Below are 19916 nucleotides of genomic sequence, written 5' to 3'. Positions count from 1 at the left end.
GTCGAAATTTCTTATGAACTTTTTTATTACTTCCATTACAAACAGGAGTTCGTACCTTCTACCTGATAGTGAGTTGTTAACACCACTCATGAATGGCAGGAATGCTAGTCAAGCCGCTATCTACCAAATATAACGTTTTATATTATAAAAACAATTATTTAACTTATCTTTAATTGAAACTAAAATTCGTAATATGTACTTGCTTATTTTGTATAACAATCTGATTATTGCGGTTCCACCCGTGTCAAATATTGAATGTACCTATTTGAAATACGCGTTCACACGCTTTGGTATAATTGGTAATCAAAAACGTGATGTTATGCATAATTCTTCAATTTCCGCTTTGGTAGCGAGATCAATAAAACCCATAGCAGTTTTAAATTCGGCTCTGCACGCTTTTCGTGATATTCGAAGGAAGAAAAATAGAGACATATTAACAAAGAATAAAAAGCGCTAACTTATACATATATATATTCGATATAATATTTGATTTTTAGGTATTCACAATTACAGATTTCGAAAACACTCCCGTGATCATGAAAACTGTAATTTAGGTAAAACATTTAAATGTTGCATGTATTCGTGTTAACGTAAAGAATATATCTCTGACCGATGGTAACTTCTAACAATCAGATGAGCTGTAAACCTACAACGGTATTAGACAAAGTCGAATATTTTCAGCGCGAATATCTAAAATTGGATTGAAGCCATTCGTTAAATTGTTCGTTAATATTGGTAGCATTGGCTCAGATATTTTCCTGCAGGATTTATCTTGTTTCAACGGTACGCCCAATAACTTTTGTCACGTAGCGAAATGGGAATGTCACGATCAAGATTGTAAAGGAACTTGGACGTGTCACTTCTAACAATAATTGTTTGCGAATAGTATAATTTAAACCCATTCCATGTATTATCTAATGTTTTTGCTACCCAGTTTTGAAAACACGAGATTACCAAAATTGATTTTTGTTTTTAACTCAAAGCTACTTTTGCATTTAGATCGAGTGATGAAGTGAATTTATTATTAGTAATATTGCTATTACTAGCAAGATTTATTATTACCTTGCAGATTTAAATAAATAATTAACAGCTAAAATAAAATACTGAACGCGATCCGAATATGAAGGTATTTTATTTGAGTAATGCAACAAAACGATGAGTATTTCATATTATATATTTAATTGCAGTTATAATACTTGCACTACGAATTTATTACACACCTCGAATTTTAATAGTGTCCACCATTCAATATAAATGGGGACTTGATTCTATCTCATCCGTTAATCTCAGGATCGCCATAATAATAGACTTCTTAGTTTGGGTGAATAAATTTACAAATTTTTACTACTGAGATCAATTCCATTTTACAACAGTTGGAAATTACGGGTTGTCTATTAATATATCTAATAATGTTGTTGTCTAATAGTTGTCTATATGAAATAACATATAACTTAGATTTAACTATAACATTGGAAAAGCAAAAATTTTAAATATTTTATTCTAATTTAATATTTTTTAATGAGTAAGCTATTTAATCGCTGTGTTATGACTTTTGACGGTGACAGTTCTTGAGAAAAAAACGAGAAACAGTGTCGATCGATGATTCTCAATAAGGTTCGAAATAAATAAACTGTATCTTATGTTCTTATGGCATAGAATTTCAACTCCTTTGTGTCGGTATTAAATTTGATATTGCACCGTTTACCGAAATCCTTATATGATATTTTATAGACGCATTCCATGTCGGCTTTTTCTGCAGAGTTCTGCGCTCTTTGGCCGGTAAAGATACCACCAGTTACACGAAACCGTAATTCCCTGGCTAGATTTATTCTGCAAGAAAAAAAAAACAAATAAAATAGGTTTTCAGCTAGATCTTAAGATGCAGGATGCAGTTTATAATCTGAAGATAAGAACGGCCGACAATTTTTGTTTGTTAAAAAAGAAAGAAGAAAAGAAAAACGATGTCAATAAAATATACATTATTCAACGTTAATTTATATAATTTATCTTTTTTGATATAAGTAAGGTTATTCGAGTTTTTTGTTATTGGGTGCTAGTAGTATTTTATTTTAGAGACCGAATTTAGATCTATAGATTTTATTATGTGGTTGGTTAGTAATAAAAAGAGATAGATTGATCGTTATAGCAATTTTATCAAGTATCAAACAAATGGTTTATTTCCCAGTTTTTCGGCATAAGCGTCACCAATTTTATACGGCTTAAATTATGGCGCTATCTATGTACTTCATCCCTATTAAAACACTATTCCTTTAAGTTTTTCTAGAATTTATAAATACGTGGCTTGGCCATTCCGATAAAAACAAAGTTTCCAATACGTTCACTGTTGTACCGAAACCAAAACTAAACTAAGTTGAACAACATTATATTGTTACTGTTCCAGGCACAGATTATATATTTTTTCGTTGTCCATAACTTTATTTTTAATGTCAGATCTGATTCCTTTGTTTTATTATTCAATTTCAAAGTTCGAAGGCAAATCAATATTGATTGATCTTATGCTAATCTAGTAGATGATGAGTTACCGAGAGAAAAACTTTTAGGTAATATAAATAATAAATATAAAATAGAAACAAACTAAAAATCTTTCACAAAATCCAGAATCAAATAAGATACGAGAGTAAAAGAAAAGGGTTGAGATTAGTGTGGGCATCGTGAGAGTGACAAACGGTATTGTAGATGAAAGCGGACGTTTCGTATCAGAAACTTGGTCCTAGATCTCATTCTTTTATCTCTAGCCGTAAAATAGTAAAGTTAGTTCAAAATGACATTTTTCTTTTTTGTAGTAAACAAAATCATATAGTCCAAAATGGATAATAAACAACGGTCTAGGTCTAGTTTTATTCTTTGTGTGATGAAACATATAATATAGATATTTGATTTTGAATCCAATCCTGGATTACATAGTTTAATGTCATGTTTGAAGATGGATAGCGGTATTTTCGTATTCGACACCAATTTATTAAATTATGATTGTTACTTATTATTTTTAGAATTGCTATAATCATAATATATATAAATTACGTGTCACGTAACAACGTGACATGTACGCGATACTTTTTTTTAATGTGTATTTTGTTCCAACTTAAGCCATAGAATTAAATCAGTTTTTACAGACAATTGTAATACTGTCTGACATTAAGATCTCATAGATAGCGCTGTATTCAAAATACCAACGTTTCATATAAGCTACAATTTAATGGCAAAAACTGTGCCACTGTGTTGCTGAGGCTAAAGTATAAGTGAAATTTATTTCGTAGTAAACGCAATACAGTGAAATCCAATTGTTCTTACTTTGTTAATTTTTGGTATTAGCATAGTCGGCCACGTGTTATTTAGAAACAAAAACCTTAGCCACAGCAACGTGTGGCCGGGTCTGCTAGTATAGAATAGATCTCTCACGATGCCGATTTCTTATTCCTAGTTTAATAATAAACTAATGCTTAAAATTTGATCTGATATTAATCCGTAACACAAGCATTGGGTACACGAGAACAGCTCGAGCGTAGGTAATTAATTATCCCACTTAATACAGTTAACACATACCTTGCTCTAAGTAACTCGACGGCGATACCAAGGCCTCTGTATTCAGGCGTGACTGAGAGCCCAGCTCCCATGAGATATTCATTCACGTCGTATTTGTCATAAATTGCTGTCACTTTCATTGCCTCGGCGAGCATTCGGAGGGACAATAAACCCGCCTTGGTCTTTGGCTGCGAAATAATTGTTATGATTTATTAACATTGGGATTTAATAAGGCGAAACCAAAAATCAGCCAAACGCAGGAAAGAGCAGAGTATTATAATAAGAGACAGCAGAATTTAATAATTAATTCAATTGAAAACACCGAAAACCTTTTAGCTCGCAGGTAGGTCAGGCGAACGTTCCTAGACACAAGAAACTAGGTCGAACAAATTTACTACGAAACAATAGATTGAAATAAAACAATGCCAAATATTTGAATCCTTAATTAAATTTTATCATCGTGCTTAACAAACACGATTTTCAAATTGATATGGGAGCAAGTCTGCGTGTGACAATGGGTTTACCGGTTTGTGATCAACGAAGCGTCCTTTTTCCTGAGGCAAGCACATGTTAACGCCAACAAGCGTTCGCCCGGAGCCGTCTCCTTCAGCGAGGAAGCAAGCGACGCTCGCTTTCTGCTTAATGATCGATGTCAGCAACACGCGATACTCCTGAACAGCATCCATGTTCTGTGCTGTCCCTGTCAATATCGATTTTGATTAATTGTTTTGTTGTCATTTTATTACTGACTAGCTGTATTCGCGGGCTTCGCTGGGGCATTTAAAATTAACATTATTATTTGTTGTCATTGTTATTAGGGAGTTCCACACTCATATCAATATTAGCATATCCATTAAGTATATATATTTTCTACATGGATACCAAGTTTCAAGTCAATCAGATGCATGGTTCAGTAGTTATAACGGAACATCCGTAAAAACCACTGTAGATTTATATATTAGTATAGATTTGGCTCAACTCTACATCCTAAATTCACCTTTTATTGTAAAGTCATATTCTGAAAAAATGTTTTCAAAAAAATTAACATTGACTGCTGTCAGTGTTTTTGCTTTTTAAATCATTGTATACAAATTTTGCTCGTTGAAATTGTAATTACTTTGTTAACTTTGTTTTAATTGAGTGTGAAGTGAAATTTTATAGTCCCCGGATTTCTCTTTAACGATTAATTAGATACTCGACGGAATGTATACAAACGGAGGTATTCGGGTCCACTGCTTTTTAGTAGCGTTTTCTTGTTCGAGCAGTATTTCAGAGTGGCTATCTCCCGATGTAAAACAAAGCTCAGAGTTTGAAAATCCGGTTCGAGTGCTGCGAAAAGGGTGTCTAATGACATCGCATTTAGGGTTTTTGCTCTGGCTCTGCCGTAATTGGGCGACTCGGGTCGTGCTCCTGCTAATGACTTACGTATTTTCTTGCGTGAGAAGCTTTCACCGTCATAGGATTTACTAAACGCAAGAAAGAAGAAAAAAAAAAGATGTTAGAACATAATTCTATTTTCGGACAATCTGAGAATTCCGATCTTCATAAGGTTTCAGAACTGATTTAGGAAACTTAGATTTTAAATAAAAAATAAAAAAGTTAATTCAGAAAAAAATATGTATGTTCTTTGTATCGACGATTAAGGCGTATATTTATTTACGCCAGCAAAAATGTTGACGCTAGCTCACAATCCACTTTTTCAGTAATATTAAATAGCAAAAACTAGCATCGAAATTATGAAGATAGGGAAGAAATAGTAATAAGCGCATTTATTAGCTAAAGGAGACCAGGTTCACTTTCTCGTGTCGTCTGGTTAAAAGATAGATTTATTTGGTTGAAAGACATTAAGATCTCCTGGCTTCCGACTGGATCTCTATTTTCGCGGAGCTTTAGTTGGCGTAGCGCCACAGCCTTTGTACTTTTTATAAAACATAAACGAATATAACAGTCGTGTGTATGTTTCTATCGATTATAATATAATCTAAAAATCGGTGAATTTTAAAATTAAAACAATTTTCAAGTAAAACGGATTAGCGAAGTTCGAACGTTAAAACCACTAAAAACAAACAAAGAACACAATTATTCATATAAATTTTATGAGTTTATTTAATTTTATTTATGAATTTTCTTCAACTGCATATTTTCAAAAGTGAGTATGGTCGATAAAAACTGAATCACCCGCCGTTGACCACCAGACATCTTCTCTAATATAATTTCCGAGCATGAACTCCACTGCGGTACTCCACATCGACTCCGGTATATCTTCTATTTCAAACTGTAATGTTCTGTCTCCTTGGATAGTACGCTCGAAACGACTCCACACTTTAGGGTACTCCCGAGAAGACATTTTATTGCGAGTGCACTGCGAATACACAAACGGCTTTAAGATTTTAAATTTCAATCGATCCCCGCAATATTCAAGGAGTGAATTGATACTGAATGTTTCCAATACAGTTTACTGTCGTAACTATCTATGATTCTGTTAGATAATGTATAGTTTGTACACGTACCATGTTCATTGCTACTTGTTATTATATAGGTGGTACACAGTGGGCTTAATTAGAATTTTCTCTTTAATTTGTAAAAGTTGTTCATTAGGATATATTAGTTTAACCACAGCCATACTTTTACAGTTTCTAGTTGTTTCAAGTTATCGTTAAAAAAAAATTTCAACTATATGTACTACAAAAAATATGGAATTCTAGTTCATTACTTTACTTAGTGTTTTGGTTTCATCACATTTTTATTGTCGTCAGGTCATTTAAATTACAAGTAATTTCGGAGGACCAGTTTCATCATGATAGCAATGCGGCATAAACACTACGCTACCTCAATGACGGATATACACAATATATGAAGTTTAATATCTGGTGCACCTATTACTTACAAACGAACGCACGGTCTGTTATTGGTTTAAAGGCTTCCGTTCTGGATATTTAAATCTAAAAAAAAAAACATGTCGCGGTCGTCTAAAAACTATTGTCTTCACGACGAATTAAGGCGACCGTAGAAGCTGGTGGTAAATGGCTTAGTTAGCAGCGGTTTTAGACAAGCAGCCTGACAAATGGGTGCCGCACGAACTGAATGATCGCTAACGCAATAGCGCTGACATAAATGAAGGGATTTCGAACCGCTTTGTTACTGGCGATGAAAAGTGGATCATTTTCGATAATCATCTATTTAACTTATATCTAGCTAGGCTTGGTCTAACGCTCGTCCTAACTGCTCCTGCGTGGCAGCTTATAACTCCATATTGAACAAGAGGCGGACAGGTCTCGAAGTTACAAAAGCTAATGAGTTTTGGCAAATGCGTGTAGCAAATAACGTGCCGTACAGACTACGAATATATACATACCTTGATTTTGATCAACTTGGAGAAATTTGTGGTCACTGGAAAGGTCGAGGTTATGCGACCAAGAGGCAGGAGCTCGACCCGTTGGACGGACCATATTTGTGCAGCCCTTGATACAACAGTGCACGATGCTCTGCACTCAGCTGCAGATAGGAACAGATGGCGGTGCATTACAAAAAACAAACTGTTTCAAGGCCATGACCACGACCCTCAGTAATGAGGAAACCGACGCAAGGAGGAGGATTTTGATCAACATGAAATACCCCTAGCTATGATTTAGTGCACGAACCACATATTCCATTAAAACGATCGTGTTAACATAATCATCTAATAGCCTGCACAATCGAACATTAATTACCCACAGATAACATTAGCTTTGCAATAGAATCCGCAACACGCTGTATATAATAGTCGCCACATAAATAGGTCAATGCGGCGCGGCGCGTTGTGATCCATGTAAACTATACTCGAGATCTGATTGTGGTCGTAAGTAAGTTATAAGCAGTCGGCTGTTATAGTCGGTGGATTTTACATTAATTTTTTTTTTTGGTATACAGCATTTTAATGTTTATGAGTGTAAATGTTCCTTTTTTATACATAGTTAGGGCGAGCTGATTTAAGGGCACTGCAAGATACCTATTGCTGCTGCTGTAAAGCAGTAATGTGTTACGGTTTTAAGATTGCAACAACAGTTCTAAAAACGGAGACTTAGAACTCATGTCCCAAGGCGGGTAGCCGCATTTACGTTGTTAATTTCTATGGGCTCCGTAACCACTTAGCACCAGATGGGTCGTGAGCTTGTCCATCCATTTATGCAAAAGGGGGTGTAGTCTCATTTGTATTGTGTCAGGGCTGTACCGCCTAACAAACCGAAGCGTATGACTGCTTCAGGGTGTTCACAATACCTTATTGCGCCATTAAATACGCAAAACACTATCATTATTGCCTTTTATTAGATCTGTTCCTTCATTGGGGTAATATTTCTTGGAAACGCGTTCGATGAGTATTCTTATAGAAAAATTGGTAAATTGCGTAAATTACGCGTGAATTGGGTTACGCGATCTAGTCGAAATATTGTTAATTGAGCTTTTACTAAAACTAGAGGTCCCGCAGTAGTCGAAATTCGACTATAATTAATTGGAATTGTAAGTTTGTACACTATTATGATTGTATGTTATACTTCTATAATCACAAATTTCCCCAAGACTACACTATAAAAAATATTAACAAAGACAAACAATATATTTTAATCTAATCTCAATTTGACAACAAAAAGAACAAAAGTTTGACAGTAAATAGTATGCATGCGTGTGTGCGTCAAATAAATGGTATGTAGTGTGTGTAATGTTTTCTTTATTGATTTAATGTATCTTTTATGCATTATTTTAAAAAAATATTAGCATTGTGCACTTCTTCTCTACATTCTCTATAAGTGTGGAAAATTTCATACTCCTCCGTCGGCGCGATTTTCGTAAAAAGGGATACAAAGTTTTTGTTTCACGTATTAATATATAGATATTTATGGTATTAAGTAAATTCGTGTAATGTGTTAGTGGAGGCTGAGACGACGAAAGGATCTTCTACCGAGCGGAGGATATTGCTCGGTAGACCGATGGTTCAAATGTTATTGTTCGCAACTTGTATAAATGCAAGCTTATCTTGAAAATGTCGTAAGCGAGATACAGGCATCTGTCAAATACCTTGCGTTGTAGATGGCTACCGGCCACATGTTTGACATAAGAATTTGCCACAGTCGCAGCAAAGCGTGACCTCTCTTCCCTACATCATTAAATATATAACATACTAAAGATACGACTACAAACAACGTTTTCACGATTACCGATATTAGGGTCGTGGCTTTATGACTAAACAAATTGGTAGGGGCGTTTCGGTCCCCTTGAACAGACGTTGATTAATTTTAGGCATCAATCGAAAATCATTCCATCATCCGCGCCTTCTTAAGCGCTTGAGGTATGTCAACGATCCGAAATTTTTAATTTAACAGGTCATGCTATAAATATATCCATAACAATGTTGATGTTCAACAAAGTCACTGAATTTCTGGTTACAATGTTCATTTCAACTGTATTAAAAAAGTATTGTAGTAAAACTTTGTTACTTTTACTTTTTAGGGTTGTAAGTTAGAATTCGTGCTTGGTACACAATTCTGCAACATAGTTAGATTCATCTCCTTCTATCTCAGTTACTCAAATGCTTACTTTACATAAGGCATGTACACAAAATGTTTTTATACTCTTCTGAAAAACGTACGTAGTGGGAAAAACTCTTTACAAACTTTCACCGCGGCGCGGTGCGCTGGTTCTATATTTTTGGAAGGAAGTTTTTGCGGGAGCGAGTATCGCTAAAGATGCACAAAAAAAGGGGTAGGCCGAGGCTAGGTTATGAGGAGTAGACGTATCTGCCAACCCGTCGCTAGCTTCTTAGAGGCTGCAGAATTCAACGTCACTGCTGGACGACGCGTAATGGCGGCGGCTGGCCTGACGACTTGACACGGCACTCTTCTAAATAATTTGTCCATAAAACTGGTATACCACTCGCGCAACGACGAATATGATCGTCAGTAAGAGTTCGTAAGTTAGTAGAAAATTAACAAGAGTCTACAAAAATATTTATGTGACAAAACAAGCGGCGTGTGCGTGTACAACGCGTGCGGTGCGGTCGGCGATAGCCTTCTTTTTTATTTTTAACTTTTGCTTTTATGTTCTTTTTTATAACTAGCCATGCGATAGGTTTTTTGTCCACTCTCATTAAAAAAGAACCAACACCTATTGGTATAACATTACCAAAATTTACATTCGTACTCGTTTGAAAAATCTACTCGATACTACATCGTTACTGAGCTACTTACAAGTTCGATTGTCATTTACCCTTTAATTATTTTTTTTATTGCTTAGATGTGTGGACGAGCTCACAGCCCACCTGGTATTAAGTGGTTACTGGAGCCCATAGACATCTACAACGTAAATGTGCCACACACCTTGAGATATAAGTTCTAAGGTCTTAGTAGGTATAGTTGCAACAGCTGCCCCACCCTTTAAACCGAAACGCATTACTGCTTCACGGCATAAACAGGAGGGGCGGTGGTACCTTTTTTTTTTTTTAACGCTGGGGAATCCATTTACGGATACCCGGCCCGGGGGGGTAACGAACCGGGTTATGTCGGACTCCGGCACCTCCTGAGAAGAAGAGGGAGACGAGGGGGGCCAAGGTCCTCCACCTCCCCGAATTCCTCGCAAGAGACTATGCCTTGAAAAAGGCGCGCAAAGCACTTGCCCCGCAGAACGACTAAACCCCATCGAGCTCCACCACACCGGCTACACCAGACCTACGGTACCGCAGTGCGCGCCTTCGCCGGTACCCGTCCTGATGATAAGACGGGATTTCATCTCCGGGAAAATCCCGAAGGACGTCATTTCGGGAGATACACCGTGGGCGGCGCACAGGAGCCACCTTGCACCGCCCCACCACCGGACCGACAGTCGAGTACCGGGCGCCCCCGGGGGGCGGTGGTACCTACCCGTGCGGACTCGCAAGAGGTCCTACCACCAGTAATTACGCAAATTATAATTTTGCGGGTTTGATTTTTAATACACGATGTTATTCCTTCACCGAGGAAGTCAATCGTGAACATTTGTTAAGTACGTATTTCATTAGAAAAATTGGTACCCGCCTGCGGGATTCGAACACTGGTGCATCGCTAGATACGAATGCACCGAACGTCTTATCCTTTAGGCCACGACGACTTCAAACTTATATATAATTTAATGACTTTAGTTAGCTGCTTAGCTACGGCAATAGTGGGCGTAGAAAAACAACATCTATCAATAATGTAGCAAAACTTGCACGAAGTTCTCAAATTTAATGTTACGATCAAAAAATCCTCTTATAATCAGTTAAAGACTGGTGCTAGGGTCTACTGTTAACCCGTACGAGTTGTTGATACAATCTTGCCTATTGCTCCCGAGAAGCAGTCAAACGTTCTAGTTTGAAGCGTAGGATTATCATTGTAATGTAAAATTGAGACCTCCATATCACATCTCTCATTCCGATAGAGGCACCCGTCACGTGCGGACGTGCTCATCGTCCACTCGATCGCCCGGTCTTTGTTCGCCCGGCTTTTGTTAGCCCGGCCTGTGTTTGTGGTACATCTGCCGACTAAGTGCTCTTTCTGGAAGTTTTTATTTGTTTTGTTTCCTTTTGTTGTTTCTGTGTTCGTGGTACATCTGCCGACAAAGTGGTTTCCTGCAAGTATTTATTTGTTTTGTTTCTTTTCGTAATTTCTGTTTTGTTGTGCTTTTTCTTTGTCCTGTAGTAATCGCGCCGCATTGCCACCTGTGTTCAATAGAACCGCTCAGGTCCGAGAAGTTGGGGCCTCGCCGCAAGGCGAGTGTTTTCAAGACCCGGGGCCGCCCCACCTGGGTACTCAGCGATCATGGACGCTGTATTCGCGGAATTCCTCCGACTTCGCCACCCACAGCTCGCCTCGGAGTTTTTGGCTTTCAAGGCCAATCACACTGCGAGCCCTCTCGAGGACTCCGCCGCGCTCGCTGCTCCTGCGTCGCCTGTACCTGCGTGCAGAGCTTCTGCATTGAGCACCGCAGCCTCTGTCGTGCCTGCCGCTCCCGTGTCGCCTATACTGGCGAGAAAAGCTGCTGCGTCGTCCGCCGTGACCATCGTTTCAGCTGAGCGATCATCCACGGCCTCCGTCGCGCCCTCTAAAACACCTACACTTGCTCGTAGGTCGCCTGCACCCGCCTCCTCGTGCTCCGACTCTGACTCGGACATGGAGGTCGACCTCGCCCCCGCCTCATCGACGGATGGATTCACCCTGGTACAGAAGGGTAAGAAGCGTGCCGCGGAGTCTCGAGCTCCCGCGGCCGCTAAAATTAGCAAAGCCGTGAACGCGTCGCGCCCCCGCCCTCAGACTCCCGTTGCGCCCCCAGCCCGTGCCACTCCGTCGCCGCGTCCGGTGGCACAAAATAAAACCCAGACCCCTCCCCCGGTTATCCTTCAGGAGAAGGCAGCTTGGGATCGAGTTTGCCTGGCCCTTAAGGCCAAAAATATAAATTTCACGAATGCCCGTAACCTCGCGAACGGCATTCAAATTAAGGTTCAAACACCCGACGACCATAGGGCCCTCTCTTCTTACCTCCGTAAGGAGCGTATAAGTTTCCATACGTATACGCTCCAGGAGGAGCGCGAACTCCGCGTTGTAATACGCGGAATCCCTAAAGAGTTAGATGTAGAGCTCGTAAAAGCCGACCTGTTAGAACAAGGCCTACCAGTGAATTCTGTGCACCGTATGCACACCGGTCGCGGTAGGGAGCCATATAATATGGTTCTAGTCGCTCTCCAGCCTACCCCCGAGGGTAAGAAAATCTTTAACACACAGACCGTCTGTAGGCTCTCTGGTATCGCTGTCGAAGCCCCCCATAAAAAAGGCACTCCTAGCCAGTGCCATAACTGTCAATTGTACGGGCACTCTTCCCGTAACTGTCACGCGCGCCCCCGATGTGTTAAGTGTTTGGGCGATCACGCCACGGCCCTCTGCGCTCGCGACCAAAAAACCGCGACGGAACCGCCTAGCTGCGTCCTGTGTCGAACACAGGGTCACCCCGCGAATTACCGTGGTTGCCCCCGAGCCCCTAAAATAAATCGCCGCGTCGCCCGCCAAAACCGCCTCCGAGCTTCCGGCCCAGACATCAAAGCCTCGGCACCCTCTGCGTCGCAGGCTAAGCCAGCGTTCGTTCCGGCGGCGGTGCCCAGTGTCTCGGCCTGGGCAAAACCGCTGCCGTACACGAACACGGCTACAACTCCCTCCTCCGCGATTCGTTCCGCCCCCGCGACTCGTCCCTCTCCCGCGACTTGCCCTCCGACCGCGTCCGACAATCTCGCTTTAGCGATCGACTTCTTTCAGTCGATCAACTTTGAGCGCGTTAACGCTTTGGGCGACGCCATTCGCGCTGCCTCCACTGCACAACACTTTATCGCCGTTGTGCAGGAATACGCCGACGTATACGCGTCATTAAATACGTACGTCCTCCCCTCACTCCGCCGGTAATCAATGGCGTATATAAGTAGAATAAAGCCCCTGTCCGTAACGATAGGATTTTTTAACGCTTACGGTCTCGCAAATCAACGTGATCAGGTTTCTGACTTTTTGCGTGACCACCAAATTGATATCTTTTTAGTGCAAGAGACCCTACTTAAGCCCGCGCGCCGTGACCCTAAAATCGCGAACTATAACATGGTCAGGAACGACAGGCTCTCTGCCCGTGGTGGTGGTACCGTCATTTACTATAGAAGAGCCCTGCATTGCGTCCCGCTTGATCCTCCCGCGCTCGCTAATATCGAAGCATCAGTGTGCCGAATCTCACTGACGGGACACGCGCCGATCGTTATCGCGTCCGTTTATCTTCCACCGGATAAGATCGTTCTAAGCAGTGATATCGAGGCACTGCTCGGTATGGGGAGCTCTGTCATTCTGGCGGGCGACCTAAATTGTAAACACATCAGGTGGAACTCACACACCACAACCCCGAATGGCAGGCGGCTTGACGCGTTAGTCGATGATCTCGCCTTCGATATCGTCGCTCCGCTAACCCCGACTCACTACCCGCTAAATATCGCGCATCGCCCGGATATACTCGACATAGCGTTATTAAAAAACGTAACTCTGCGCTTACACTCGATCGAAGTAGTTTCAGAGTTAGATTCAGACCACCGTCCCGTCGTTATGAAGCTCGGTCGCGCTCCCGATTCCGTTCCCGTCACGAGGACTGTGGTGGATTGGCACACGCTGGGCATCAGCCTGGCTGAATCTGATCCACCATCGCTCCCGTTTAACCCGGACTCTATCCCGTCTCCTCAGGATACCGCTGAAGCCATAGACATCTTAACGTCACACATCACCTCGACATTAGATAGGTCATCGAAACAAGTTGTAGCGGAGGACTTCCTTCACCGCTTCAAATTGTCCGACGATATTAGGGAACTCCTTAGAGCTAAGAACGCCTCGATACGCGCCTACGACAGGTATCCTACCGCGGAAAATCGTATTCGAATGCGTGCCCTACAACGCGACGTAAAGTCTCGCATCGCCGAAGTCCGAGATGCCAGATGGTCTGATTTCTTAGAAGGACTCGCGCCCTCCCAAAGGTCTTACTACCGCTTAGCTCGTACTCTCAAATCGGATACGGTAGTAACTATGCCCCCCCTCGTAGGCCCCTCAGGCCGACTCGCGGCGTTCGATGATGACGAAAAAGCAGAGCTGCTGGCCGATACATTGCAAACCCAGTGCACGCCCAGCACTCAATCCGTGGACCCTGTTCATGTAGAATTAGTAGACAGTGAGGTAGAACACAGAGCCTCCTTGCCACCATCGGATGCGTTACCACCCGTCACCCCGATAGAAGTTAAAGACTTGATCAAAGACCTACGTCCTCGCAAGGCTCCCGGTTCCGACGGTATATCTAACCGCGTTATTAAACTTCTACCCGTCCAACTCATCGTGATGTTGGCATCTATTTTCAATGCCGCTATGGCGAACTGTATCTTTCCCGCGGTGTGGAAAGAAGCGGACGTTATCGGCATACATAAACCCGGTAACCCAAAAAATCATCCGACGAGCTACCGCCCGATTAGCCTCCTCATGTCTCTAGGCAAACTGTATGAGCGTCTGCTCTACAAACGCCTCAGAGACTTCGTCTCATCCAAGGGCATTATCATCGATGAACAATTCGGATTCCGTACAAATCACTCATGCGTTCAACAGGTGCACCGCCTCACGGAGCACATTCTTGTGGGGCTTAATCGACCAAAACCGTTATACACGGGAGCTCTCTTCTTCGACGTCGCAAAAGCGTTCGACAAAGTCTGGCACAATGGTTTGATTTTCAAACTATTCAACATGGGCGTGCCGGATAGTCTCGTGCTCATCATACGGGACTTCTTGTCGAACCGCTCTTTTCGATATCGAGTCGAGGGAACCCGCTCCTCCCCACGACCTCTCACAGCTGGAGTCCCGCAAGGCTCTGTCCTCTCACCCCTCCTATTTAGCTTATTCGTCAACGATATTCCCCGGTCGCCGCCGACCCATTTAGCTTTATTCGCCGACGACACGACTGTTTACTATTCTAGTAGAAATAAGTCCCTAATCGCGAAGAAGCTTCAGAGCGCAGCCCTAGCCCTAGGACAGTGGTTCCGAAAATGGCGCATAGACATCAACCCAGCGAAAAGTACTGCGGTGCTATTTCAGAGGGGAAGCTCCACACGGATTTCCTCCCGGATTAGGAGGAGGAATCTCACACCCCCGATTACTCTCTTTAGACAACCCATACCCTGGGCCAGGAAGGTCAAGTACCTGGGCGTTACCCTGGATGCATCGATGACATTCCGCCCGCATATAAAATCAGTCCGTGACCGTGCCGCGTTTATTCTCGGTAGACTCTACCCCATGATCTGTAAGCGGAGTAAAATGTCCCTTCGGAACAAGGTGACACTTTACAAAACTTGCATAAGGCCCGTCATGACTTACGCGAGTGTGGTGTTCGCTCACGCGGCCCGCACACACATAGACACCCTCCAATCCCTACAATCCCGCTTTTGCAGGTTAGCTGTCGGGGCTCCGTGGTTCGTGAGGAACGTTGACCTACACGACGACCTGGGCCTCGAATCAATTCGGAAATACATGAAGTCAGCGTCGGAACGATACTTCGATAAGGCTATGCGTCATGATAATCGCCTTATCGTTGCCGCCGCTGACTACTCCCCGAATCCTGATCATGCAGGAGCCAGTCACCGTCGACGCCCTAGACACGTCCTTACGGATCCATCAGATCCAATAACCTTTGCATTAGATGCCTTCAGCTCTAATACTAGGGGCAGGCTTAGGGACCCCGGTAACCGTACTCGTCGAACTCGACAAAGAGGTCGACGTGCAACCTAACCCATGCATCAGCCCGCTGAGTTTCTCGCCGGATCTTCTCAGCGGGTCGCGATTCCGATCCGGTAGTAGATTCATTCACGAAACAATTGCTCTTGAGTTGTTAGGTCTCCTTCGGAGGCGCTCGGGCAGTTGTTAGCAAATCCCACCCCTCTTGGCTGAGCCTTTGCTCGCCCACCTGTCCTGGTGAAACTGGAAAGGCCTTCGGGCCACCAGTAAACTTTCAATCATAAAAAAAAAAAAAGAATCACATCTCTAGATGGGTTATGACTTTAACGTTGTAGGTTATGTATTTACGCTGCTGTAACTTCTTAAAATTCTTGTATCTATGGTTAATAATATGTATTATTATTTGGCAGTACATAGTAGTTATATGTTTTCAGTTTAGTAGTTCCATTTTCTAAAAGGAAAGGTAAAGATATCATTCCATAGAGCCTAATCTTTTAGATATTCTGTTATCTGAAAAATAATATTGAACGAAAAGAAACGAGATGATATGGGATGAAATTTAATCTCAGTCAAATGGCGATTATTTATTGAGACTTTTTAGAAGACCCGAGAAGCCACGTCCATCGGCTTTGTTTCATTTTCCCACATTTGTGCACTTTCACAGATACTAAACAATTAATAAACAATTAATGAAGAAACACTAAATTAACAAAACAAAACACTACTCAAATATCTACGCACCTCGCATTCCCGCCAAAAGTCCATATTATGTTTTCTATTTACCTAACCTAAAAACCATAGTCCTTTTACGTGTAATAATACATTTCTGAACAAAATGTCAATAAAGTAATTTATTATAACAATAGAGACGAGTAATGAGGTAAAAATATAAAAAATCTGGAATAAAAAAGCTGTCAGACGGAAAACTAACCACATGGAAAATCTTTTTCAGTAGGGACATTACTAAAATATTGCTTCTGCGTAACCTTACGGGATCGTGTACGAACAATCTTTTTTGTATTTACCTCATTTCATTTGCCGTTGTTCTGGCCCTGTGCCTGCGGTAATATACTTCGTTTTACAAAAAAAAACACTCGTATAAGAATCCACTAGGTAATGCAAATATATGTTTAGTTGAACGCAATTTTTACGGATTTTTCGTATTCGTATAATAAAATAATAATAAAATACAGACGCTATCGCCATTGCCTTAAACGTAAACTTTATTTAATCACCACTAACTAAAAAAACCTGATTTTCAATTTCACTTTGAAGCTTGGATACAACAACAGTAATAATAGCTTAATTTCTTACAAATGTATTAGAGTCTCTTTACTGGTGGTAGGACCTCTTTTACTGGTGGTAGGACCTCTTGTGAGTCCGCGCGGGTGGGTACCACCACCCTGCCTATTTCTGCCGTGAAGCAGTAATGCGTTTCGGTTTGAAGGGTGGGGCAGCCGTTGTAACTATACTGAGATCTTAGAACTTATATCTCAAGGTGGGTGGCACATTTATGTCGTAAAATGTCTATGGGCTCCAGTAACCACTTAACACCAAGTGGGCTGTGAGCTCGTCCACCCATCTAGCAATAAAAAAAAAAAGTCGTTCATCCATCACTCGTGGAAGTGAATGTTAATGATTTTTAAGAATTTATACAACATAAATATTTACATAAACAATATACCGAAAACAATCCAAGCGGTGAGAAATCTTTCATTTAGTAATAGTTGTAAAAGTAGTAGTATCAATTTTGACAAAAATCAGTGCAGAACGCGAACCGAAACACGATTCCTATGCAATTCGGAAAGTGTTTGTACGCAAAAATACATATACTCGTACGAAGGATACAAAATTACCATTGGTTATTATACTATATTTTAGGCCATATTTTCTCGCGTACGTGCATAGAAAAAGCCTTTTCCAGAGTAGGTACATACGATATCGCATATTCGTGTAGCGCCTGGTTGTTTAATCTGCATATTTATCCGTACAAAAAGTCTATCTCGTTTTAAATTTGTTTGTTAATTTTTCGTGGATTTTAAAGTTTGCTTTTTTATTTCAGCACTTAAACAGCGTAAAGGTTTTCGTGTTTTGTTATTATAAACCAACTTTATTAAGATACTGTAGGGCTATTATTGGTTTGCAGTCAAAGTTCTCTCTGTACCGAGACAATGCTAATCAAAATTGTTAGGAGTTTCCGAGTTAAAGTTTTGCTTCTGTCCGTGTTTATTAAGATTGTATTATGCTTAGATCAGTTCGTTAAGATTAAGTAGATTAATCGAAATCAGTGGTACATCTACTGTTATTAATACAAAAAAATATGTATATAGAAAAAAGTAACATTGAATATAAAATTATTGAAAACGATCTAAAACTTATATTTACAAAACTATAATCGGCAGACGTGTAAAAGAAAGACATATTGCATTGCAAATAATATATTTGGCAGATATTATTTGCAATACAAGTTAATTTTTCATAAAATAAACCATGCGGGTCCCGATAAATTATGATTAAAACTATTAGGTATTAGTTAGCTTAGGTAATTAATTAGATATTATAAAAATAGGTATAATTGATTCAAGTTCTTCACTTTTTTTTATTTTTATTTTTTTTATTTCTTAGATGGGTGGACGAGCTCACAGCCCACCTGGTGTTAAGTGGCTACTCGTTTTTTTCCCAAATACATTTGAAAAAAAAAAATCTATACTAATAATTATTATAAAGAGGAAAGATTTGTTTCTAGGAGAGATTCCTTCACAGTTTGGAAGCTACACTTTTCCCTAGTGACATAGGCTGTAATGTTTTTTGAAAAATATTAAGGATCCTTACTAAAACTCCAATAATGTAATTCAAGGTCTAAAAAAATTACTTAAAATATTCTTTACATCGCGTGCCCTGCGAAAACTATTGATGACAGAATAAAATAATGTACTACGACTTTGTACAACACATTATTATTTACAAAAAGTGTCACGACAGCATATGTCTAACTATTATAGTTATGCCGCAATAAGGGTTTCTTTATTAAAAAAAATAAAACAACGTCTAATATCGTTAAAATATTTGTTAAAGACCCGAGAGGAGCCGGAGCGGGCCGCTATATTTTATAAAGCTTTAGAACGATTCCTATCTATTGAATGATGTATCAATCACAGGTTCAATACCCGTGTTCTGGAGCGTACATGCTCAACACTGGAAGATCGACGCGTCGCCGCCTTGCTGGTCTGCGGGGGCGGATCTGCTGCAGCGGCAGTGGTGACGGCGGCAACTAGAGCTGGCGTTCCCGTACTTCGCACTACTCCTTCGCATCTGCATCTCGCCTACACTATAGCTAACGTGAGTTATAAACAAAAGCTAACATTATATCATAATGCAATGCTTATTATAAAAAAATGTGCTTAAAGTAAGGCGATTTAATTCTGCGTATTAATGTAATAACGTGAAGGAATAACGTCGTGTAATAAAAATCAAACCCGCAAAGTATAATTTGCGTAATTACTGGTGGTAGGACCTCTAGTGAGTCCGCCCGAGTAGGTACCACCACCCTGCCTATTTCTGCCATGAAACAGTTATGCGTTTCGGTTTGAAGGGTGGGGCAACCGTTGTAACTATAGTGAGACCTTAGAACTCATATATCAAGGTGGGTGGCGGCATTTACATTGTAGATTTCTATGGGCTCCGGTAACCACTAAACATTACGTGGGCCGTGAGCTCGTCCACCCAGCTAAGCAATAAAAAAAAACATTTGGTTAGAATTAGCTTTGTAAAAATGTAAAAGCCTACTATGGCATCAATTTTTTTTTTACACCTTAACTAAAACTTTTACCTACTATGTATTCCAATGTGTTTTACCTTGATCGGCACATTGTTTTATGTTCAAATTCTCTGCAGAGCTCACTTAGTTTAATGACCTTACTGACTACCCCCCGCGAATACAATACCCTGTAACAGAAACATAAAATGTAGTTTCTGTTCCCGACCAATGTCAAAGTTGAATTAAGAATAAGAATTTTAAAGTTTTAAAATCATGTAGATCTCTTATTTTGTTATCTGACACACCCCTTATAATTTAATTCAGTGAGTGCGATTCATCCTTGGCTCCAC

General features: G+C 40.6%; 2 protein-coding genes and 1 long non-coding RNA gene across 3 annotated transcripts in view; 2 read left to right on the top strand and 1 right to left on the bottom strand.

The window, feature by feature from the left end:
- The window catches only part of LOC101741124 (uncharacterized), a 134870-nt gene that overhangs the window by 92407 nt on the left and 22547 nt on the right, over positions 1-19916 (top strand). The window contains exon 3 of the mRNA XM_021351791.3: positions 18968-19148. Within this exon, the coding sequence (XP_021207466.1) occupies positions 18968-19148 (181 nt within the window). The remainder of the gene's footprint in view (positions 1-18967; positions 19149-19916) is intronic.
- LOC101740982 (uncharacterized) lies at positions 1132-5901 on the bottom strand. Its single transcript, XM_004931973.4, has 4 exons — positions 5722-5901; positions 4068-4243; positions 3565-3731; positions 1132-1830 (listed from the first exon to the last, which is right to left on the bottom strand). Exons 1-4 carry the CDS (start codon positions 5888-5890, stop codon positions 1638-1640), a joined length of 705 nt encoding a protein of 234 aa, XP_004932030.3. The 5' UTR covers positions 5891-5901; the 3' UTR covers positions 1132-1637.
- Positions 4566-8235, top strand: LOC119630220 (uncharacterized). Its single transcript, XR_005246003.2, has 2 exons — positions 4566-4762; positions 6300-8235. It is a non-coding gene; the product is annotated as an uncharacterized LOC119630220 (long non-coding RNA).

The sequence above is a fragment of the Bombyx mori genome, chromosome 22, assembly GCF_030269925.1.
Source record: "Bombyx mori chromosome 22, ASM3026992v2".
Lineage (NCBI taxonomy): Eukaryota > Metazoa > Arthropoda > Insecta > Lepidoptera > Bombycidae > Bombyx > Bombyx mori.
This window is presented reverse-complemented; position numbering and strand designations above follow the sequence as displayed.

What these genes read in the sequence shown, in the direction of transcription:
- LOC101740982 (XM_004931973.4), bottom strand. Translation starts at nt 5,890, where the DNA reads ATGTCTTCTCGGGAGTACCCTAAAGTGTGGAGTCGTTTCGAGCGTACT. An exon ending in TGTCTGGTGGTCAACGGCGG is followed by an intron (nt 4,244 to 5,721) that starts GTGATTCAGTTT and finishes CGATATTGACAG; the next exon opens with GGACAGCACAGAACATGGAT. An exon ending in GTCGAGTTACTTAGAGCAAG is followed by an intron (nt 1,831 to 3,564) that starts GTATGTGTTAAC and finishes TTTTTCTTGCAG; the next exon opens with AATAAATCTAGCCAGGGAAT.